General features: G+C 45.7%; 1 protein-coding gene across 14 annotated transcripts in view; it reads right to left on the reverse strand.

Moving 5' to 3' along the window:
- The window catches only part of SVIL (supervillin), a 235,394-nt gene that overhangs the window by 38,314 nt on the left and 171,752 nt on the right, over window positions 1-25,328 (reverse strand). For 12 of the 14 annotated variants that reach the window (XM_067705079.1, XM_067705082.1, XM_067705083.1 and 9 more), the window contains 9 exons: window positions 25,062-25,201; window positions 23,605-23,700; window positions 21,801-22,044; window positions 20,608-21,184; window positions 19,558-19,783; window positions 11,301-11,430; window positions 7,684-7,731; window positions 7,085-7,162; window positions 614-761 (listed from right to left, as the gene is read on the reverse strand). In XM_067705079.1, coding sequence (XP_067561180.1) covers window positions 614-761; window positions 7,085-7,162; window positions 7,684-7,731; window positions 11,301-11,430; window positions 19,558-19,783; window positions 20,608-21,184; window positions 21,801-22,044; window positions 23,605-23,700; window positions 25,062-25,201 — 1,687 coding nt within the window. The remainder of the gene's footprint in view (window positions 1-613; window positions 762-7,084; window positions 7,163-7,683; window positions 7,732-11,300; window positions 11,431-19,557; window positions 19,784-20,607; window positions 21,185-21,800; window positions 22,045-23,604; window positions 23,701-25,061; window positions 25,202-25,328) is intronic. The other 2 variants (XM_067705087.1, XM_067705089.1) reach the window with 2 other exon arrangements.

Here is a 25,328-nt window from a genome sequence, read left to right on the forward strand (position 1 = left end):
ATACATCTTCGGATTCCCCGCTGCAAATTAGTTCCAAGAGCTCAGCTGCAGGGAAACTGCCCCTCTGTAGGGAAACCTCACTCCCCTGTGGAAGTGGATCCATCCTCTGGACAGCTATTAAAACATCGCTGGAAACGGGGCTTCCGAAGCCAGGGAACTCTGGTTTGATGGAAAGAGACCTGGGAATTACCCTAAAAGGGAGAAGACAGAAACTCCTCCTTCATTGAGAAAAAGGCTTATTTGGGTGAACTGACTGCCAGATGGCAAGAAAATGGAAATAATTTCAAAGCAACGACAGGAAAGGACTAAGCTTTGTTAGCAGATTTGCAAAATTGCTTTTGAAACCTGGGCTCCATCTCCAAATGGCTGTTTTGAAACGTGACTAATTGCATTACGCGTCTGACGTCGAAGATGACGGTGTCGTAGGAAAAGGCTTTCGGTAGGAATATCTCACAAAACCTACCCAGAAAACGTGCGCACAATTTCAGTGAGAGTGAAAGCCAGAACGGACTAAGGCCTCATTTTTCACACTGAGCCCTCCCCGGCCACGTCTCCTCCGTGGGCGGGGATGCGGGGGTAGGGGGGGCGACGGAGCGCGGACACGAATCCTGACCTCGCTTCACCATCCTGCCGGCCACGGTAAACTGGGTGGAGTCGTTGGCTGCCCCTCGGCCTCTGGTCTTCCAGGCGTCCTCTCTCACGGTGATGAGCTGCTTCCTCTCTTCAATCGTCATCTGGCTCTCTCGACTTTCTGTGACCCGCTGTTTACCCAGAAGAAAACAGGAGAGCAAATCACAGAGACAGAAGCGTTAGCGCGCAGCCCCCCGTGAACTGAGAAGCAGGCAGAGCGCAGCCGTGCATCGTCCCCACACGTCCCAGCTGTTCTCGCTGAAATAGGCTGGGCTTCCCTATTTCCAGCTTGGGTTAGAGATCGCCACCACCAACGCGGGAACTGTAGGTTAGACCTTTGTTTTTCACTTATTTGTTTGCAACGCTGGAATATCAAAATGATACTCTGTAAAAAGAAACAAAAATAGACTGTCTTCCTGCCATGAATTTTACAGGGTTTTAAAGTTGCTCTGTTTTACTTATCTAGTTAAACGCAGTTGACTAGGACTCTCTATCCATTATACTCACAAAGAGCACGGTGGGTCTGGAAAATCTTACCCTCTTAAGTTCACGAGGAACATGGTCAATCATAAAGGAAGGAAAGCTGATTAGGGGAGGATGTGCTATCAGAAGGCTTCCTGGAACTCGCGTGCTTTTTCCTAGAGCAACTATGTTACATGGGCAGTTAGGCAACCAGGTCAAGCCCATAAAAGTGACTTTTAAGTCACAGAATATCTGACACTGGGTTGTGCTATAGAGATAACCTACATACATAGTAACAGTTCCACCTAAAAAAGGCATTCAAATGCTTCTAATTGGGGTTCTGGAGATAGGTGCCTCTTCAATTTCTAAGCGGTTGGTGACACTCATTTGGCCTAAAAGGCAGAAGCTGGAGGTGGTGGGTGACTTGAGGGAGACGAGGAAAGGAGGGGGATGGGCAGGAAGGAGGCCGAGGACGGAGCCAAGGACCAGTGCAGAGGAAGGGGCGTGGCCGGGAGAGTGGTTGACCGTAGCACCGGGCCCGGGAGGTGCTGGAATGCTGGCTGGAGAAAGTCTCCTTTCTCTCCTCCTTCGCCCGTCCCTCCTTTCACTACAAAATCCCCCTGGGTATGGGGGTGGGGCACACAGGGGGAGGGCAGGAGCCGTGGAAGCTAGTGCAGAGGAAAGAAAAGCATCGTCCCCAGAACAGAAGGAGCTTCTATCTCCAGGTCCTTCCTACTCGTGAGTGGTGAGATGACCCTAATTCCAAGTAATTCTCTGAATCACAGGCCCTTATAAACTATGAGGTGGACCTGCTAGGAAAACCTCATCAAAATTCAGAAAAGAGGATAAGTTTTCTTGGAAAATGAAGTTTCAGGAATGAATTTTAATCAAATCAATAGGACACGAGCCTTAAAATATTTTCAAAAACATATAAAGTGCCAAGAAAGTTTTCTTCTCCGCAGATCCAGACATCACCAGTGCTATGGTGAGCTCAGCGAAATCTTCAGAGCCCTGGTGCCTGGGGAAGTGTGGTTCATGACTCAGAAAAATGGTGTCCCCGGATCAACAATTCCATTTCCCAAGACACCTGGATTCTCCCGCAGCTCCAGGGAGAGCGTGATGCACGGAAGCCCTGGGATGATACAGGTGTCCCAGGATTCCAAGTGTCCGGTGGTGCCAGATCTACGTTAAGGAGCACGCTTTCCACTCACCTCTAAATGATGTTGTTAAACATAAACGTTTTTGCTTCTCTAGAAGTCTCACCTTAACTTTGCCACTTAGTAGGGTTGGTCTAGAGGCCCCTGATTCCCCTTATCTGACTTTAAATGGTTCTATAATGCAGTAAGATATATATATCTTATATATATGTATATATATCTTGTATATATATCATATGCGTGCGTTATATGTATGAATATACACAGTTTATTTATTCCCTTTAGAAATTAATAGAATGTATCACAAGTTGCTATTAAATTTTAGAACTCAAAATGTGAAAACAGGCAAGATAGAGATCTTCGTCTATGTACTTTTTTTTTTTTTTAGCTTAAAACTTCATGATTGTCTTGTCTTGCTTTTCCCTTCGAAGGTTTTCTTTCCTCATTTAGAGAAGGACATAATACATAGTATAGTAAGCACTGTGCCATTTTTCAGGTTTTCCTAGGTTTAGCCGATGATATTTAGGATTGACTGGGAGAGTAAGGGAGTTGGGGCATAATATGAATAGAAGCCCTACCCAGTCTATCTTTAACTCTTTCAAATATAGATCTCATGAACGTGATGCAGAAAGATGGGGAGGGAGAGAGAGGGAATGAGAGAGAGAAGGAGAAAAGAAGAAGGAGAAGAAGAAGAGGGAGAAGAAGGAGAAGGGGAAGGAGAAGGGGAGGAGAAGGCAGTGAAACAGTTGGGAGGAAAGGAGGGTCTTAGGGATGGACAGAGCCTCGGCAGGACACAGCTAGAAACTGTGCAAAGGGTTGAGCTGCAAGAATGTTCTCAGCTTACCATACTGCTGCTGATGGGTTTGCCTCTGTACACCTGAGAAATCACTGTGCAAATCTCACTAAGCGTTTCCGACACCAGAGGTGATACACGAAACAGAACTAACATGTGTGACTAGGATTAGTGCAGATCTAAGGGTAAAATTCTTCTATACGTGGAGAGCTTCATAGATAGAAAATACTGTGATCTGACTTTTAAGTTTTTAATCTTAATTACCTCTAGTGAAACTACATGACAGGAAGAAATCACAGAATCATGTGTTAAGAGAAATAAGGTACAGTGACAAATCGTCACTTCTCAGTTTTCAAAAATGCTATCACCATTTCGAATCCTGTGCACTGTTATGGGAATTGAGCTCTGCCATCTCTTTAAGTGATTTCCATCCATCATCAGTGCCCAGAGCCTCACGTGGCCTGAACAAAACATGGAAAAAGATCTCAACTAGGTTTGGACCTCAAAGTGACTATAATCTGACCTTGTCACCCTTTCCCGGCAACTAAGATGAAAGGAAGGGAACAAGGAAAATCTTATTCTGATACAGCCCTGAGGCATGTGAGGAAGAAGAAAACGTGGGTTGAGGACTGACAAGAGACAAATAGTCCATTTAGGCAGAGCTTGTGTTTCAATGCTCTGTCTCCCTCTCTGAGCCCCTGCACTGTTGGATATCTATACCAGGGCTGCTGGAGGAAAGGATCTCCAGGAACACTGAGGAGCTAGTGCCCCATCACTGGTATGTAAAACATTTATCTGGGAAAATTGTCCAGAAGTAAAAATACAGGAATTTTAGGCCATTTTAATTTTGAAGTGATAAGACATAGATTGCCTCTGGTAAATGTTATTTTTCTTTAAACTAAAAAAGATATGGAGAGATAGTCCATGTTCATGGATGGGGAGATGCCATCTTGTCAAGATGTCAGTTCTTTCCAACTTGACTTATAGATTTGGTGCGATTCTAATCAAAATCCCAGCAAGTTATTTTGTGGGTACTGATGAACAGACAAGTTTATATGGAGGAGCAAAAGACCCAGATTAGCCAACACAATATTGAAGGGGAAGAAAAAAGTCAGAAGACTGACACTCCCCAACTTCAAGACTTACTGCAAAGCTACTACAAAAGTACCATTATTACCAAGACAGTGTGGTACTAGTGAAAAAACACAAATAGATCAAGAGAACAGAGTAGAGAGCCCAGAAATATACCCACACAAATATGCTCAACTAATCTTTGAAAGAAGCAAAGGTAATACACTGGAGAAAAGACAGTCTTTTCATAGTCTTTTCAACAAATGACTGGACATCCACAGGCAAAACAAAAGAATCTAGACACAGGTTTTGGACCCTTCACAAAAATTAACTCAAAATGGCTCATAGACCTAAATGTAAAATGCAAAACTATAAAATTTGTAGGTCACACAGAAAAAAATCTAGATGAGCCTGGGTTCCGTGATGACTTTTTGGATACAACACTAAATGCATGATCCATGAAAGAAAGAGCTAAGAAGCTGGACTTCACTGAGATTAAAACCTTTTGCTCTGTGAAAGACACTGTCAAGGGAATGAGAAGACAAGCCACACGCTGGGAGAAAATATTTGCAAAAGACGTATCTGATAAAGAACTGCTATCCAAACTATACAAAGAACTCTCAAAACTCAACAAAAAGAAAACAACCAATTTAAAAATGGGCAAACGATCTGAACAGACACTTCACCAAAGAAGATGTACAGATGAAAAGATGTTCAACATCCTATGTCATCAGGAAAATGCTAATTAAGACAACAAGATACTTCTACACACCTATCAGAATGGCCAAAATCCAAACCACTGACACCACCAAATGCTGGCGAGGCTGTGGAGCAACAGGAACCCTCATCACTGCTGGTGGGAGTGCAAAATGGCGCCGCCACTTTGGAAGACAGTTCAGCAGTTTCTTACAAAACTAAACATACTCTTACCATAAGATCCAGCAATCATACTCTTTGATATGCAAATGAGTTGAAAACTTATGCCCACACAAAAACCTGCAATGGATGTTTATAGCAGTTTAATTCACAATTGCCAAAACTTGGAAGCAAGCAAGATGACCTTCAGTGAGCAAATGGATAAACTGGTCCATCCAGACAAGGACGATTATTTAGTGGTAAAAAGAAGTGAGTTATCAAGCCATGAAAATACATGGGGGAAACTTAAATGCATATTACTAACTGAAAGAAGCCAATCTGAAAAGGCTATATGCTGTACGATTCTAACAATATGACATTCTGGAAAAGACCAAAACTGTGGAGACAGTAAAAATATCAGTGGTTGCCAAGGGAAGGGGTGGGGGGAAGAGGCAGGGATGAAGAGGCAGAGCACAGAGGGTTTTTGTTTTCTGTTTGGTTTTTTTTTTTTGGGGGCCGCGCTCCACGGCACATGGGATCTTAGTTCCTCGACCAAGGATCGAACCTGCACCCCCTGCAGTGCAAGTGTGGAGTGTCAACCACTGGACCGCCAGGGAAGTCCCCACAGAGGGTTTTCAGGGCAGTGAAACTACTCTGTATGATGTTACAATGATGGATACACGTCATTATACATTTGTCAAAATCCAGAGAATGTACGACACCAAGAGTGAACCCAAATATAAATGATGGGCCCTGAGGGATGACAACTTGTCAACTGTAATGAACATGCCATCGGTGGGGTACGCTGATGATGGGGGAGGCTGTGTGGCGGGGGGCGGTTAGGGGAAGTCTCTGCACTTCCTGCTCAATTTTGCTGTGACCCTAAAACTGCTCTAAAAAGTAAAGTCTATAAAAAAAAGCATACCATATATATATATATATATATACACACACGACATGTGTATTATATAATATACGTAAGTTATATTTAAAGACTTGAGTAACATATCTTTTCTTTTAAAGTCTCACGTTGGCTTATTTAGAAGCAAACAGGCATTTCCCCCCTTAGTGATGGGACAGCAGGTCCGCTCCAGAGTTCAGCCTCTTTTTTGGGGTGGACCCCAGCTGGCAATGCAGGGCTGGGCTCCCACAGACCCGCATCCCTAACTTCAGAGGAAAGGCACTAAGAAGAGTGAGGGAAAGGCCGCCTTCGGGAGAGAAACGGGGAGTTCCTGCTTGTGAAGATGCCAGATGAAGCCGGGAGGACCCAGCAGACCCTTCCTCTGGCTGAAACCCTGTGCCTCTCCCTCAAAGACCTGTTTGGCCACCACTAGTCCTAAAGGAACAGAACAGTCATGAGACTTCTAGTTGGAGGCCACCTGAGAGGCGTGGTCCCAGGGCTGGTGAGGAGACAGAAACCCTAAGAGGGGAGTGACCGGCCAGGTCCCCCAGACGGAAGGCAACTAGCACCTGGGGCTCGCGGCAAAGGGGATGCAGCCACTGTTTCTAGCTACTTTGACCCCAGGGACATTCCAAGGGGAATAACAATCACTGGTATTTTTAGCTTTAAGCATCATCACATATCATGTACCAATGTATCATATCAGCCCAGGCTAGGTCTCCCTTCTGTGGCGGGGTTCGGACGGGGTGCAGTGGAGGTGGAGAGTGGGGAAGGAGGGCTGTGGTTGCCATGCCAACAGCACCATGGCAGCTAGCTCCCATCAGGACCGCCTCTTCCATCCTGTCTCTTCCACGCCCCAAAGCACCTGGGCCACCTCCTCCTACTTTATCAAGATAGCCCCGGGGTCCTTTCTTGGGCTCCTGACTCAATTTAGGATATAAACCTTGGAGATTAAAATGGGGGACTTTCCTCTTCAACCAATTACGTGACTATGAGATGAATTAACACCATAGGTCTCCCTAGAGGTCTGAGCGAAAGTTGAGGTGTGGGTGACTGACCCTAAATACATGAAGTAGCAATTACATCTGCGCGCGCGCGCGCACACACACACACACACACAGAAATGCAGCAGGAGTTACTTCCCCAAATGAAACAAGTTTCTCCCTGCTGCTCAGAAATTGCAATGAGGCTTAATACGTGTAGGCAATTCCTCACCTGATTAATAGATACAAAAGACAGGTATTTATGGGCAGCAGGTATAGCAGGAGAATAAGTAGAAGCATATACAGGTTCCTATAGAGCAAAGCAAGAGGATTAGAGGTGAAAAGAGAAGATTTATCACAGCGGGGTGGGGAAGGGGGAGGGACAAAAACAAGGATTTCTCTCACAGAAAGTTAATTTACTCATTGCAATTTCAATTCGCTTCCCAAAAGAGTCCGTCCTACTTATTTTTTTAGAATGCTAACAGAAATCCCCACATCAGCACAGTAAATAGACCCAAGTCAGCTCTGTGCAGTAATTGAGTTACTGGCAAGATTACTGCAGTTTACAGAAGATATTCCGTGACATACAGGGGAACCCTGACTTCCATGGACCGTTTTAACATCGAATATAAAATATCTTCTTCAACGTCTTTCAAGTTTTTTCATTCTACGGTTGAAACAAAATTTCAGGAAACAGGATAGCGCTCCACTCTGGATCAAGGTGGCATCTTGCCTCGGGATAAGAAAACCAAACAGAGAGGGGCACCAAGGGGAACCGTCGGGGATGAGAGTTACACGTGGCGAGGAGATCTATGCGAGAGTCAGGCTTACCCAGAGCAGATTAGAAACGGCATTATCATCTGTCAATGCTCCTTCTTCCTACAGGTTAAAACAAATAGGAGACACTGCAGAGGGCTGGAAGGGTAGGATCGGGTTACGGTGTCACAGTCATCTTCGAGAACTCTGTGCTGGGTTCCAGGAAAAGCATGCACATGCCCACACGGTCGGGTGGCACAAACACCAAGTGAACTCATCACTCGTCAGTGGGATAATAATCTTTAATTTGGGGGTCATACCAACAGCCTTCCTGGCCCTCTTAGCCTGGTTCCTTCAACTGACTTCACGCTCTTGAATTGGGATTTCGAATTTCAATGACAGAGCCAATCAGGACACGAATGTGGCGGACTGATCTTCCTAGAATTTTCAAGGACTTGTTCTGGGGACAGCACAGACCTTAGCTTGATTCACTGACCTGACACGCTGATGGAAGCAGAGCCAGATATCAAATCCTGGTCTGTGACTCAGCTGTGGACTCGGGGCTGTAACCACAGACTCTATACAGGGTTTTTATTTCCTGAAAAAGTCTGAAACACTGATGATTATCTTGACCCAAGGGCACAGGAGTCACGTCTCTGCCTTAAATACTGAAGATGCCAAAATGGGGTTGGAATTTTAACTAATGATTTGGTGCAAAATACATAACTGCAATTTAGTTGAAACAAAGAGACTCCTGCCAAAGGCCTTTTCTTTCGAACTTGGCTTCATTTCATCTCTCTCACTCTTGGGATGGGATGAGTTACTCTGAAGGAAACTGTCCACGTACCATGCTCCAGTGGACACATTCCCTGCACTACAAGCCTGGCCGTACCTACAGACCAATGGGCTTTGCCATCTTTAGAACTAATTCTATGCACTACAAGGGCAAAAATGTGTAAGTCAGGTTAGCAATGCCCTAAACCACGAACAGGAGAAGGGAAGAGGCACGGCGAGAGAGAGAAAACCCAAGCTGTTCGTCGTAGGAAACGACAGGGTCCACCAGGTAAACGATTAGCACTGTTAAGCTCCAAATCGTCGATCCTGATTTCGGGGGGATAAATTTGGAAAGCAAGGAACTGATGTTAAGTGACATCAGCTCTTGAGACATAACTGATCTTTCAGAAGGGCAAGGAAAACGCTAACTAACTTAAAATCTAACCTCAAATCTATTCATGGACCAAAAGAGTATTTTCTTCCATATAGGACCCCCGGCGAGATGCGGGTTAGAGCACCGAAACTTTGTTTTGTTTTGGGACAAACCCTTTGACAGAAACAAAAACTGTTTTAGATTTTCAAGGCATCCTTTACATCATTTTTTTTAACGTGGCCGCATGACAATCTCTAATTACTCGTGTGGCTCGCATTATATTTTTACTGGACAGCATGGATTTTCACAGGGGAAGTGATTTATATAGAGGCCGGTCTCCATCTCCTGCTTCCTCCGCTTCTCCACAGGCTGTAACTCGTGGGACCCTGCTCACTGCACACAAAAGCTCGAGGAGGCCAAAGGGTGAAATGTTTCATAACCACGAATATGTGCATTTGATGAACTCAGAAACTGTGCAGGAAGTGATGAGCTGACTGTAAATCTAGTCCCTTGTCCCTTGGTGCAAAAGATGGAAGGTTCCAGAGCCTGTGCCCCTAGCAAGTCTAGCTCCAGCCCAGGCAGCAAGCTCCCATCTGCATGGAGCACGCGTCATGAATGTCCTTCCTTCTCCAGAGAAGCGTCTGGACACCCAGCAAGCCCTGGCCATGTCTCTAGCACCCCCCCCCCCGCCACCAGCTGCCCCGGGGGACTGTCTTAAGGCAGATCAGGTTCACCGCGGCTCTCCTGCTTCATCTGAGCTGGCGAAGGCGTGGCTGAAATACACGGCCTGCCCTTGGGAAACACGAAGCTAAGGGCTTATCAGAGGCCACGGGAAAACCACCCGACCTCAACAGAACTTGCGATTTCCCAATGCCTGCTACAAAAACTGAAAACAGGTGGGCTTATTTTAACTTCAAAGAGCTTATTGTCTTGGGCTGAAGTGAACTAGGTCACTCAGCAGGAGAGTGACGGTGAGTTCACTGCTGGTGCAGAACCCGCCGCATCCGTGAGCCCAAGACACCACTTCCCACTCAAGCCAGGGGCAACCGCAGTCACCTCCTCCCATCTCTCGCCTCCTGAGAACCTCTGCCTAGTGTTAAGGCCATTCTGTTCTCACCCGCTACTCCCAGCCTCTGGGCTACCCAGCCTCGGATGATCTCTGTCTCCAAAGTGGGTAGAGCACTGAAATCGATTCCACTGATCACGAGGGCTCTACCTGGCTTTGTGTTTTGTAGCTTTACTTTTCACCGTGCCGTGCGGGACCTGCTAGGGAAGGTTTCTTTGCATCTTTTGACATGACCAAGAATGAAGCGCTGAAGTTATGTGTGAACCAATGATTTCAAATCAGGTTTTTAAATAGTTTGTGGGCAATGGGGATCAGTGATTTGAGGGACAGAGTTTTCTTTCACTTCCGGGTCTCATTCTGGAAACCCAAATTTCCTACATGGGTGCTGTAATATCCAATTAGATTTGAGAACTTTACAAATGGTTGAGCTTTAACTGTCTTTAGTCATTATCTTTAACGTCATGTCTGTCTCAAAAAAGAGAATTCAAATTGCTGTTTCAGCTTAACCTATGAAAACACAGGGGTGCCACAGGAAACAGTGTCAGAACTCTCTCCTCGCAGCCCTGTGGACACACCTCCTCTTAATGTAAGTTTCTGAACGCCTGAAGGTCACGTTCATCATTTCTGTCTTCCACGGATGCGTATTAAATTGTTTTAGATTAGAAGGGGTCCAGGTGATCATCTGGTTGTAAGTATTTTGTTTTCCTTTTTGTTTGAAGACTTTTGATCCTAGAAGCTGGCCAGTGGGGGTGTGTTACAGCGTCTACTTTGCCCCCAGCCAGCAGGTGCATTGGCAATCACCGGGCCATGCAGTGGGCAAGTCACCTTCTGCTTTCAAAGTGTGCACTGACTGGTCAGAGCTGGTCATCATTACTAGTAATTTAACAATTACATTTGCCTATGAAGAAATGCTTGCCCGTATCAACAACAGCGTATTACTTTTCCCGAAACTTGTAACGTACTTTGCCGCACCTTCTCAATAAAAGGCTTACCTGCTCATCATGAAACATGTCTTCAATTATGAAATAAGTCCTCACCGACCACAAGCATGTCCTTCTCTTGTATACTCCTGTTTTCAACCTCGGCACAGGACATTCAAGCCCATATTTTATATGCAACTTAGAAACGGTTAGCTGTCAATGACAGTTTTTCATTCTAAAGACTTTGATAACATTGTAAAGTCAGACTTCATTTAAGAAGGTCTGAAACCCAAGTAAAAGTGCACACTTCCAAATTTAGGAACTTGCTTGCTGCTGCATTAGGTACGTGGTGCTGTTCACAGTTCTAGAACATCTCAGGACTTTACCTGGTGATCCACTGAAGCCGCTGTGGGACAGGCTTTAAGTGTGGACCCTCGTGGCAAGACAGTGCTATGCTGCCCAGGGTAGTAACCAGCTAAGTTATGCATGCTCGCCTGGTGGATGCACGTCCAAGCGTGATGTTAGTTAGAATGATTTTCCCGTGCACGGACAATGTTACCTTCTTCTTGAGCGACTGTCCCGCTTCTTGGATGTGCACGCTGCTGGTGACGGACGCTTTGCCATACTCCTGCTTCCTGTTAAGTCTGTTTCTCCAGTCTTCCTCACCACTCTTCTTCAACAGTGCTAATCTAAGGGGAAGACACGCCGACCAAAAAGAGTTCAGCACTAGCCCTTCCCGGTACCAGAACCACAGTTTAAGTCACCCAGAAGCCTTTGCCCAAGAAATGACCACAGCTGCCTAATTTGAATGAATGTCACTTATTCTGAAGAACGTCTGTCTGGAAAAATAGTACAGATGACTATATTATGTAGATTATTATATTTTCTAAGATGGCCCCAACAGTCTTAAAATCGGATTGAAATGCAAAGCTGAAAACTGACTTTCCCAGATAAAAGAGGCAACATCATTCTACCAAAGGAATATCTCTGTTTTTTTCCTTGCCTTTGGGCTGAGAGCAGGAAGGAAAATAAAAGTAAACGTCCCCAGAGAAAAATGTGTTCGAGCGATCCCTCCTGGTCACTTGATGAATTAACATTTAATGACTAAAGCTGGATAGCAGAAATGGGTTTAAACATCTAAAGCTATTGACAATCTCTGAATATCACATGTTTTAATTACAGGTAAAAGATGATGTTAAGACGTCCTGTATTCTAAGTCCTGTTCTTTTCTTCCAAATGAACTTGGTCTTTCCAGTCTGCCTTCTTAATACAGAAACTTCTCTAGAAACCCATTTTAAAGATTATCATTTCAACTTTCCTCAGGGGAAAGCTATATACAGAAGCAGAATCTAATTAACTGAGGTTTTTACCTAACCTACTTTAGCTCAACTATGGTGTGACTTGATAAAAAGCTGCTTGGATGTTAAAATCTATGAAAGGCTATTCTCATGGACATGAGGCTCTTTCAGTCTCGGGCATTTAAGTTGGACAAACCCAGGAAAGATAAAAGGCACAAAAGTGGTGATCATTAAACTCATTTGAGCTGATGCTCAAACCATTTAAACATTAGGGAAAACAACGACTGGACTCCTTTCCCTTACGGTGAGTCTGCTGGGCTGGGCCTTTTAAACATTCATTAATGCGTGTCCATAAAGAGTGTATTTTGAGCGACACATCAGCGCTCATTTGGCTGTTAACTCCTGTCAGGTAACCTGGTCTCCGTTCCTTACTGGTCACAGTGGGAACTGAACTAGACGGTTTCTAAGGGCCCTTCTACCGAGTGTCCTGACTCCATTAAATATCTGAATTGGAGATGGGATGAAATATATCGTACTCCACGATAAAGGTTTAGCTAAGCAAATAAGAAAACAGATTTTGCAGTAAATATGACTCCATGTGCATCTACAAATCCATACAGAATCATACTGTATATCTGGATTTGCTCAGTCAAATAATGGAAAGCAGGCTATAAAGAACGCCCCAAGGAGTTCAAGGGGGGCAAGGGCTTCAAACTCTGGACCTCTCCCCTTTCCCGACCTCTTCCTTTTCCTTCCCTTCCCTTCTGCTATGTGACAGCAGATAAGACCCAACATTCACTCCACAAAGCTGGTATAAGGCCGCCTCATTTACCTGTGATATTGTGATGTATAGTAAATATATACTTGGTCTTTGCCCCCTTTCCTGGCACAGAGCTCCTACAACTGCTGGAATTTCCTGAATGATGAGAGTGGTAATGCTATCTTATGTGGATGAGGTGACTTTTGGAAGCATCTAAGTGTGGGCTTGTTGCCAGGAGAACCAACCCTGTGATTAGAGGGTTGGAACTTTCAGTGCCCGCCCGCCCCCCCCCCCCCCCCGCCCCGACCTCCAGGGCGGAGGAAGGGGCTGGAGATTAACTACATCATTGGCCATTGGTGATTCAGCTCAATCAGGCCTATGTAATGAAGCCTCCATAAAAGAGCCAAAAGGACAGGTTCCGAGAGTTCTTGGGATGGCAGACAGGCGGAGGTCTGGGGAGGGTGGTGCACCTCGTGAGGGCATGAAACGCCACACCATCTCCTCACACCTCGCCTGTGCGTCTCTTCCATCTGGCTGTGCCTTAGTTACCTTCTTTGATAATAAACTTGAAGTCTAGTAAATAAATATATTTCTCTGAGTTCTGTGAGCCACTCTAGCAAAGTAATTGAGTCCAAGGAGGAGGTCGTTGGAACCTCCAGTCTGTAGCCGGTTGGTAGGTCAGAAGCACAGGTGACAGCCTGGACTTGTCACTGGTGTCTGCAGAAAGGGGGAGGGGTGGTGTTGTGGGACAGGGCGTTTACCCTGTGGGGTCTGATGCTGTCTCCGGGTAGACAGCAGCAGAACTGGGTGGAACTGTAGGACACCCAGCTGGTGTCAGACAATGGCTTGATGGTGAGGGAAAAAAATCCACACTGGAAACTAGAGTCAGAATCTTATGTCTAAGACCCTCCTTGCTCTCATTTAGCCCCGAAGTCTATAATCTATGACGTTTGGCAGTACTCTGCATCTACAAGGGCTGGTTCATGTACTTGGAAACAGATTCTAATTTCCTTTAAGGATTTCCATCTAAATGCCAGACTATATAAAGACTACGATTTATCTTTCCTCCAATTATTCTGAGTGAGTCAGTTTTATTCTAACAGGAAAAAATAATCAAATAAAATCAAATCATGAAAAGAAATCATGAGTATTTGCACGCTGCAGTAGAGCTGTCAAAGCGTCTATAAAGGAGACTTCCAAAAGGTAAGCATGCCAGCACCACCCAAATGAAGATGTATTTCCAATTCCTCATCTTGTGAACATGGACATTCATCTCATGGATACTCTCCTTACCGCTCAGAACCAGCTCTGACTTCACCCTTGACCTAGACCAGTAGTTATTCATCTTGGCTACCTTACCTTTGTAATCAGATTAGAGTCCAAGTGATTTCAGAGAAATTAAAAAAATCAAATGCAGCCTCAGAAGTTGCGTTTATGAAAAAGAATGCACTACGGTCTTTAAGGGCATTCTCAAAAATAAGGTCCCAAACGTCTGAAGCCATGCCAACATCATCTAAATAATCACGTGGCTACCCTGGTGGCTGCGCAGAGGAATGGAAAACTGATTTAGAAAAAGGCCAAGTATGGATCTGTAATCGCTCTGTAGTCCACCGCATACCCACTCTGCTGACCTGCTCAGCAACCTCTAAGAAACTGGATATTGTTCCGAATGAGACAGGGGTGCACACACAGGCCAAGGATGTCACTGACCCAGGTCACCTGCATGTCACTGGGGCAGGGAGCTCTGGTTCCAACCCTGGCACATGCTGGCTTGTTTCACCAGTTGTGTGGAAGCTGACCAGGCACGTTTTCGCTCTCATGTGTTAGGAACTGCACTGTAATTCTGGCTTTTTTATATATTTCCCCCCCTCTCCTGGGACAGCCTTCAAAGAATTCCTCCATTCCAACAGCCTGAAATCTTGCTATTAGATACGCTGGCAGGGTCATCCTCAGGAACTTCCAAAGACTACAGAGTAGCCAAAATAATACGGAAGAGGCGGTGTTTCAGTGGAGCCCACCTGGTATTAGGCCCAGCCGGAGCCCGCAGAGTGCAAGTGACAGAAAACAAGCAACACGCACTGAAACATACATGTATTATTCCTGTCCGCTTAGATTTCCGGCCTGGTGTTGAACAAGCTGAGGAGGGCGGGTGCCTTCTCTCCTGCGATCTCATGACGCTCCTGAGTCCCTGCAGACCACCATGCACTGCAGAGGGCTGGGGTGGGTCGGGGGCAAGCGTCTGGCCCTGCACCTACCATAAATTACTGCCTATGCAACTCAAACAGCTGTCGGCACTTTTAACGTCCACCAAGTCCAAGTGCTATTTGCAGGGCTGGGATGTTGAGCGCCTGGGCATCTGCTTAGTCTGAGGCTGAGAACCCGTGAGTTATTCACCCCAAGGCCTGGCCGGGGCCACCGTGATGGGTGCTTGCCAGGCCACTGGGGAACCGGCTCTGCCTCCAGCCACAGCCCATGCTTTCCCAGCAGGGAACACTGGCCCGAGGCGGGCTGTGTCAGCAGCAGTGCTCTGACAGCCCTGCTCCACTGCAACAGGTTTTGCAGGCTCACGGCAGCCAGGGCTGGGTCAGAGCACGGGCCGGCAAACCAAGTGCCTCTAAGACGCAGTACTCTTTTCTCCTCCCTCCTTTAAAAATGCCCCCTCATTTCAGAGAATCGCGGACACCACACAGATAAGGCTGAACAGCACGGGTTAGTCCTCAGATCAGATCTTGGCCTTGGCTGGTTTATAGGCTGCAGGAGTGAACTAATATGTCTTTTATATGAGGTCAAATCAAAGCTCAGAAAAGGAGGCAGCAAAGGAAGGACACCTCTGTCCGTAATGCCAACACAAATCCAGGGCCCTCCAGTGGCTGAAATCTCCGGGCCGCAAGGTAAGAACCTCGAGTCTGACTGGGTGGAAGGTGGGGCTCGCGGGGAACACAGGGGGACCCCAGCCAGGCCCTATAAGGCAGGAGTCTGCAGGCTCAGCCAGAGGCATGGGCGGCCTCTTCAACATTCCTGGGAGTTCAATACATCCTTACGCTCCATCAAGTTCCCGGTGGAAGGACGGCTCTTCTGCCTTTTTTAGTCATCTTCTCCCCCCGAAAGTGAAAACACAGAGCAGTTGTTTCAGTAACGGTGGAAAAAAGATTTCTAAAAGCCTGATAAACTTCTAAAGAGGTGTCAAAGGTTTTATCCCTAAATAACACAAAATATATTCGATTTACCATGGTTTTCAAAGACGTGTCCCACAAGGGACAATTTAAACCCAAACCACGTAGGCAGTTATGAAACAGTGGTTTTATTAATCCAATGGGAAAAGCAGAACATATCCTTAACTTGATGTTAGTTATGATCCAAACTTGGCGCTCAAGATGTCAGAAAAGATGAAAGAAAAGGACCTTTTAGATATGTCTCCCCGACCGTCAAACATGTTCTAACATAGGAAGGTATGGAGGATTTCCTCTAATTTCTCAGTTGCTACCCTTTCATAAGTCTTAGTTTATATCTACGAAATGGGGATAGTATTGCCTCCTTCGAAGGGCTGTCTTCAGCCCTCAATAAGGTCACACAGGGGAAATGCCTTGGGCAGCCTAGGAGCCTCGGTGGTCCTCGGTACGCAGGACTTAAGATGCTCAAGTCCTGAGCCGGAAAGAGACAGACGCACAAGATCAAGGAAGGCAGAGCCACATCCTCAGGCTGCAGCTGCTTAGAAGAAACGATGAAGGAAATTGACAAAGTCCCGTCACTACTTCTGAAGAGTCTGAAACATGAAAGTGAAATTTGAAACAAGTGATGTGAAGAACACGTGAGTTGAGGAAATTAGTACAGGAGGAGGGTGCGCTCTTCCGGGCACTGCTGTCCAGTTAGAAGTTCTGCCCTCTAACCGATGTCCCCCTGTGAGCACACGCGTCAGCTGCTGAAACGCTGACCTGAACACACGGCAGCCTTGTCACGTGTACTGAGGGGAAGAGTGGATGACCAGCCCCTGGGGGTGGTCCTGTTGGCCACGTGGCCCCAGAGGCCACTGGAATTCAACCTCTCCTTCCGCGTAATGAGGCGGTCAGAGGAATTAGAATAAGGTTTAAAAGTTCTGTTTTATGTCATCTCAAAATAGGAAAGCCCAAATGAATATAAGAAGAGCATTCTTATTTTTAATGGTCAAGCTTCATTATTTTATTTTAACAGAAGGGAGTAATAGAGACCCCCGCCCTTGGGGAAAAGCTATCGCACGTGGCCCGTAAAGATATACAGCTTTAGCAAAGTACAAATAAAAGTACCATCAACATAAGGCGGGGGGGGGAGGGGGGGTAAGATCTCTGGCAATATATTTTGTTTTGGCATAATTTATTACAAACATAAATGCTAAATAAAGTGTCCCTCCTCCTTTGTTAAAGGTACAGTTTGACAATTAAACTGAATAGCTGAAGATTTAAGAAGCATTCTCATGATCATGCTTCTGGACACGATGGGACCAGCAGCCCGTTGGATCTGTGCGAAGCGCTACCTCCCACCAGCCAGGAGGTCCGTGTGTACGCGGTCGGCTTTGAACACCCTTCCAGGCAGCTCACAGCAACCTTACAGCCACCCTTCATCTCCTCAGACACCTACAAAGCCCGGGTTAGGGAGATGCACCTCTACCACATCTCGCGTTTTTTAAAAATTACAATTTTACAGCAGGATTAAAACTGTTTCCAGAAAGAGAGAAACTAAAACTCACTAAAAACAGGCAAGTGAACCAAGAATGACTGCATAGCAGATAGGACATCTGATGAAGTTTTTTTGTCTAACAGACAGAATGTACCCCAAGATGGGGAATCTCTTTAAAAGCCTTTGAGAGAAGGGGTATATTATTATTTTCTACTGGAGTTTTACCCCAAGGATGTTTTCTGATGGGTAAAGCATCAGAACTTGTGTATAAGTGGATACTTACCATTATTTCCCTTAAATGGTACCTCGTCCTTCTCACCTAACCAGTTATCAATAGTTGGGTCTCTGGAGGGTGTGGAGAAGAAAAGGGAACCTCCTACACTGTTGGTGGGAATGTAAACTGCTGCAGCCACTGTGGAGAACAGCATGCAGGCTCCTCAAAAAACTAAAAATAGAGCTACCTTATGATCCTGCAATCCCACTCCTGGGCATATATCCAGAGAAAACTATAATTCGAAAAGATACATGCACCCCTATGTTCACAGCAGCAGTATTCACAGTAGCCAAGACATGGAAACAACCTAAGTGTCCATCGACAGATGAATGGATAAAGAAGATGTGGTGCATATACACAGTGGAATATTACTCAGCCACGAACAAGAATGAAATAACGCCATTTGCAGCAACATGGTTGCGGCTAGACATCATCATACTAAGTGAAGTAGGTCAGACAAAGAAAGACAAATATTATATGATATCACTTATACGTGGAACCTAAAAAATAATCCAATGAGTTCATTTACAAAACTGACTCATAGAAAACAAACTTATGGTTGTCAAAGGGGAAAAGTGGGGGGGAGGGATAAATTAGAAGTATGGGATTAACATACACACACTACTATATATATAAGATAAACAAACCCTACTGTACAGCACAGGGAACTATATTGTACATCTTATAATAACCTATAATGGAAAAGAGTCTGAAAAAAATGTACATGTAACTGAATCACTTTGCTGTACACCTAAAACTAACACAATATTGTAAATCAACTATACTTCAATTTAAAAAAAAAAGTGAGGTATCTGGGATCGAACCCTCTTTGAGCCAGTTTCTGTGGAGAAGACTTCATTCCAGAATGGGCCAAACTGCTTCCCTGATCCAAGTGTCACTCCCTGTATTTAGCTCCTCCCCTTTGGCCCCAACACCCACGCCTCCTCAGGCTGGCCAGTGCCGCTCAGAGCAAGAAAACTCCTGAACAGTGGAGGTGCTAAGGAGGGATCAGCGTGGGCGGAACCATACTTCTGCCAATCAAACTGGGAAATTCACGAGAACATTCCGGACCCAGTCCTCCTGTCACTCACATCCTCCGCTAAAGGCTAACACGGAAACTACAACCCCAAATACTTCACTCCGATTCTTTGTATCTGTCCCCTTTATCTCCTCTGAACCCTCCGTGACTCTTTGAATGAAATGAGCGCTCAGTGTTATTTAATCCTCAAATGTAGTCTTTCATAGCTATTACCTGATAGGAAACGTCTAAATGCAGTGCAGAAGAGTCACCCATTTTACTTTCTGTGAAATAAACAAAACTCAGATTCTAATCCCCAGGATTTCCGTCCGAAATGTTAATTGTTATCCATTCCCTCCACATATAATTTACACTGACAAACAGTCACAAGCAGTGGACACGTTCAATTTCAAGCCATGTGTATCTGAAAGGCAAAGAGCCCAGATCTCTGCTCCCGTCACTGGCTGGTCAGAGAACCGAGTATAAAAAAAGAAAACAAAAACAAAAACAAAAAAACAAAAAACAAACAAACAAAAAAAAACAAAAAAAGAAAACAGAAGCACCAACAAAAGAACAGGCAAAAGCCTGTTTCTGTTTGTCTCCTCGTCTGAGTCCTGAAGCGGCATCTCCCAGCGTCAGGAAACCAGGCATGGGGATAAACGCGGTTTCCTCTCAGATGCCCTGAGGGCACAGTCCCTCTGGTAGCTGGATTCCTGAGTTTCTCTCTCTGCCCATTCCTCAGATCTTTTTCTAAAAGTAAGTTGTACGACGCCCTCCCACCAGTAGAGTTCCTTCTCAATCATTAAATCTCGTTACCTTTCTTTAATGGACATGGTTTTGCTGGGAGAGTCGAGGATGCCCTCCGCCGCGGGTGCTTTGATCTCTTCAGCAGCAAACATTGCACTCGGACTCCGACAGCGCTTCTCCTGCGGCTGTTCAGAGGGATCTTGCTGCTTCCAGGACACGGGGGCTGCAGTCTGAGCGACTGGTCTCCCGGCAGCTGCGCCTGTCTGCTCAGCAGTGAGATCCAGGAACTCTGCCGCTGGGAAGCAACGGAGCGCTGTCAGCACTTACTCCCCTGCGCAAGCATTCTTCGAGCCCTTCACCCCGACCCCGACCCCGGATGACCCGCACTTGGAGTTCAGTCCGTGGGCACATGGCAGGCTACCCAATCCACTTGGATTTATGCAAATCTAGGGCATGCTCTAGTCCCTGAGAAAACCAAACTTCCCCGTGGATGACTCCACCCAGCGACTTCTTTTGTGACAACTGGTCTTTTCCTGCGTGCGACACACAGGAAGTCGGTTTGGACTACACGCTGCAGAATGTTTCTACGCCTCCAAGACAATACTTTGACATTTCACATGGGTCGGACTCCCAACGCAAAGCCACTATTATAACTGACACACTATCATTTTATGGAAATGCAGAAAGAGAATTACAGTCCCACGCAGCACGGCTTGCCAGTCTGCACGAGAAGGATCTAGGAAGAGAACCTGAAACCCAGAGACTGGGTTCCAGCCCTATCCCCTATATGCTCACCCAGCCCGGGACCTTTGGGGTCACCAATTTCTAAAAGGGGCCAGAAGAGCTAGGGGTTCACAAGGCTGTCGTGTCAGTTAACGTGACAAAAGTCATCAAAAACCCTTATCAAGATGTGGGAAAGCGCTTCAGGTATTTTTATGGCAGAAACGTTGATGAGTCCACCAAACAAGCCGGGTCCAAGAGGAGGGTGCGATTCACACTGGACTTTCAATCAACACTTAACACTTAGTTGTCAACTGCCTTCATAATTCAGTTAAAAGCAATCCCAAACACACGCGACCCGCCAAGCAGAAAGGAAAGGAGCAGTAAGCGGTAAGTTACCTTTCAGCGAAAACTTCCTCTTCGTGACATTCTCCACATCCACCTTCTCTTCAAAGAGCTGCCTGTCCTTCCAGTCCGGGCTCCCCTGTGCGGTGCTTTGTGCAGTGGAAAATTCCTTCGGTTCATCACCAAACTGAGCCGCGGGAGGATGGGCGAGCTCCAGGCTTCCCCTTCTCGGAACAGCATAGATGGGCTCCTTGTGGCCATTTCCTTCCCGGACTCTGCTAAGCATGGGGTAGGATGGCTCTGCTTCCTCCAAGGACCCGTACTTCGTAACACCACCATCTCCACCTGTCAAGACTCCCTTGCTTTCTGTCTCTTCAAATTCTCTCGACATTCCTTTGCTCCCACCAGCCTCTACCGAAGACTGCCAGCCCTGGGATTTCAGGATGCTTCTAACTGGAGAGTCTGAACTTTCTAGCGAAGAAGGAAACTTCTGCTCAGCGGCACCGGAGCTGTCATCCAGCGGTGGCTTTGTCCGAAGATTCCCTGCGTACATGGGGGTGACGGTAGATGCCGGGGTGGACACAGATGTGTTAACAGTGGGGCAGAAAGGGCTGAGCTTGCCACTTTGCACCTGGGAGGACACAGTTCAAAAGGAAAAGGCTGATTTAAAAACACCACCTAGGGAACTCCCTGGCGGTCCAGTGGTTAGGAACTCCGCACTCCCAATGCAGGGGGCCCGGGGTGGGGGTTGATCCCTGGTCAGGGAACTAGATCTGCAACTAAAGATCCTGCATGCCGCAACTCAGACCTGGTGCAGCCTAATAAATAAATAAACATTAAAAAATAAAAACACCGCCTATGTAAACACTGCCGTATGGATTGACGCGGATGGAGACACTACACTTGGGGCAGTTTTCCTGCTTCTCTGGGTGAGAAACCAATCCTAGACGTAGCTGTACAGATGCGTCTCGTTAATCAAATCATCTGGGTGAAAAGCAGGTCACGCGCCCTATTTTTCTCCCCGAAAGGGACCCAACTCAGATGATTTCAGCCATGATGCGAACAAGAGAAGAGATCCATCCTCGGCATGGTTATATCCTCCTTAAGAACGAAGTTATTACCAAGTAACGACAGGTAACATAGTTTACAGGTAGACGCCCTAACTATACGCTAACCTCAGAGGGACACCGTGTTCCCATCTTTTAAGGACATACGTGCGAATTGGAGCTGTATCACAGGCCACCCACCTGTTCCACCTCTCCAAGCGTGACCGGTTGGGTTTGATAGCGAGCATTCATCCTCCTGTGTCTCACATCTAATCTGTTCCGCGTTGAAATCGCTTTTGAGACCGGCTGGGACAGTTTGTTAAACAAGGCCAACTTCTCCGCTAAGCTCAGGGTGGAGATGTCAGGTTCTCCTTGCTCAGCAGAATCTTTGCCCTCATTCGCCTGGTCTCTGGCTAACGCCTTCTGGTGAGCAGATGCCTGCAGTCTGAAAGGGGGCAAAAGTCAACCACACACAGGGAGACAAACAGAAGCCCACTGCCAAGTGTGTCTGTTAACTTTCTTCAAGGTGTCACTTCAATTGGAAAGAGGGCTTATTTTTCCGGCAGCTGGTTAGCTATTAACAAGACGACAGCGTAGGCTGGAGACCCTCACGTGGTCAATATCACACAGAGCAGACTTTCAGCTCTGAATTATTTCTAAAAATTGAATTGCCTATTTAAGGAATGAAAGTCGCCTTGGTATACCTCATCTTGGAGAGCTGAGCTGTACTGTTAGTATCAACGATAAATACGGCTAAAGGGAGTCCGCAGACATCACCTACTGCATATTTAGACATTATCTAAAGGTCTGGTTCAGCAGGTGGTCTTTACATTTTAAATAATTAGGAAATAACACAGTCATTCTATCAACAGCGCTATCTACAACACAGGGTTTTGAGTTTCACCTGCTAAACACAAATAGCTTAATTGTAAAGATTCTCTCCCTCTTTTTAGTCTAGCATGTTCTCTCATAGGTTTCTACCTGCTTCCTGAAAGGTAGGTAAATCTGAAACTCCAGGTAACTTGCAAAGTGAAGGAAATGTCGGGGCTGATAAATCCCTCCTGCTTCCAGGTAGAGGAGAAGGCTTCTAGTTACCGGGCCAGTTCATCTCTGAAGGTCTGAGACAATGTCCCTTCTGCCACTGGAAAATCTAATTCTAAATCCAGTGAAAAATATATTCTGCCTCGACTCTGATTAACCAGCGCCTTACAAGTTGTCCCAGACGAGAGCAGTGTCAGTTTTCCAGGGCACAGTGAGGATGGGAGTAAGGGGACCTGAGTCTTGGCATCTTTCCTGAGGTCCAGCAAAGAACTAGGAATGATGGCAACCCGCTTCCCCAAAGAGAGCCCCGCTTCTGGACGAGGCCAGCTCTACTTCTGCACTGTCATTTTCCTTCTTTTAATTTTAGCTTTAGCCTTTGCATTTGGCCCAAGATAATAAAACAGAGGGGATATTTACATGCCTTAAGGACACCATTTTAAAACACCACCATTGAAAACGTAACAGTAAAACAGTAAAACATCTAAGTTCAGACACTATAAACTGTTACTGTCCCAATCCCCAAATATAACGGCATTGTCTCCCTATCCATTAGAAACAGGTAGGATTGTTTCTAAACATGTATTTATGTCTAGAAGTGTTTTAAAAAAAACTAGGTATTATCAGACTTTCAACATTCAGGTTAACGTCCTATTTTTCTGTTAATCTTTAGTAAGTGCTAGTGTTTTAGATGAAGAATGAAACTTTTTAGGGATGACCAGCGTTATGAAAAACAAACAAAACAAACGGATAAGTGGGTTAGTGGGATCCGAGTTCCAAGACATAATGAAAGGCCGTGGATGAAATGCTGTCATATACAGGCCGACGTGAAGTCCCCAGGGTGACAAAGCAAAATGCCCCACGTTCCCTGGGACAACTCCTTGTTTGTCAGACAAATGACAGGCATGGAAGACCTGAAGATGCACCTCTGCTCGCAGTGCGACATGCAGCTACTTCTGTCCAGTACCTGGCAGGCTGCCCGGGGCTCTTAGCTACAGTGGGACTAGGATGTCTTGTCATTACAGGGCGGGTGGCCACAGAGCACGAAGCAGGGGTAGGTTCGCTTTAAAACCAATTGCCAAAGATGGAACATTCATAAGGAGAGAGAAGAAAAGAAGCATTAAGGAAGGTGTAGTTTTCAATTCAGAAACATTAAATCAAAAAATACTGGAACAAAATCCTTTGCTCATTTCTTAGGGAAAATCACGAAAGAACTTGAAAAGCAATTACAAACTTGGGAAATAAGAGACAGAGGTGACCAAAGTCAGTGGAATAAGAATAGGTTTTCAGAGCTTGGAAAGAATTTAGAATATTTAGAATAAGTTCCCGGTTTAAAAAAAAAAAAACTTTAAAGAAAGCTAGTATTAACCAACACCAGCAAAGCAGCAGGTTGTGTCCGTGTTTTACAATGTTGTTCTAAGCTATTTTTAAAGAGTCAGGGTCCTCGTATAACCTATAAGCACATCAAAGTACATTCAGCAAGTCTGACAAGGGGATAATTTTTGCTTATATTTACTGTTTTGCTCCCAGGGGTAGTTGCTTCTTATTTTACAATAGCCGCTCAAATATTAAAAACAAAAACAAAAAACTGATTTGCTAAGAGTTCCCAATGAATACAAGATGTACTTGTCCACAAATACACAGAGAAGTGAAGGAAGTTAGGGCAGCTAAGTGAACAGCAGGTTCACAGTTGGGCTGTTGATGCCCTCGATGAGATGAACTTCATTTTTTCAGGAAGGGTGTGTATACGTGTGTGTCTGGGGGGAAAACAATTTTAAAAAAACTGGTAAAAGTTTTCACTTTAATGGAAGCAGTAATCCCTGGAGGAATTACTTTGGGAGATTCATTCTGAACACATTGGGTCAATGCTCAAAACCTACCTCCCACGGTTTGGAAAGTTATCAAACTTCCAATTAATCTTTAAAAATTCGTGATTATTTAAAAACAAATCAAGAGAACCCTTATCTTTTTGAGATACAGACTGAAATATTTATGGCTGAAATGATACCTGGGGTTTGCCTGAAAATACTGCAGCAGGAAGTGGGATGTGGGTGAGAATACAGGTAGAGCAAGGGGGGCCGGGGGTCGTTGGCTGTAGGGACTGAGTGACGAGGACATGAAGGCTCATGATATTACCCCATCTACTCTTCTGATTTAAATTTTCCATTGCAAAGAGATAAAAAAAAATGCACAGGCAAAAAGAAATTAAACAAAATTCCTCTTCATGTTCTTCTAGGAGATACAATAGGTAACACATCCCTTTACAAAGTTCAGAGACACCAGAGCAAGGAAAATCCCTCAACACCTACTTCTCCGTGGCTTCTAACTGAACCGTCTTCCGACCTCCTCATTTTAAAAGTCTTTAAATCTTTCTTTAAAAAGAAGACCTTACAGCCAAGGCCCGAAGGCCCCAAGGGCACTTACGTGGCTGCAATGACCACCTCCTCGGTGGTGACAGGCTGCGTGTGGGATCGGTCCTGCAGACGCCGCAGCCTCTGCTCTACGGCTGCATTCCTGGAGCGGCGCTTCGGAACGTTCTTCTCGTCAAATGACTTTTCCATTTCCTGAGATTGGAAACAGTGTGGATCCTGATAAGTTGGGGGAAAGGGAGTCGGGGCTGCAGAATGTCGCGACTCTGTTCCCCTGCAGGACCTAGAGGAGGGGCACCCCGAGAGGCAGCATCGGCGTCAG

Source organism: Pseudorca crassidens, chromosome 1, assembly GCF_039906515.1.
Source record: "Pseudorca crassidens isolate mPseCra1 chromosome 1, mPseCra1.hap1, whole genome shotgun sequence".
Classification (NCBI taxonomy): Eukaryota; Metazoa; Chordata; class Mammalia; order Artiodactyla; family Delphinidae; genus Pseudorca; species Pseudorca crassidens.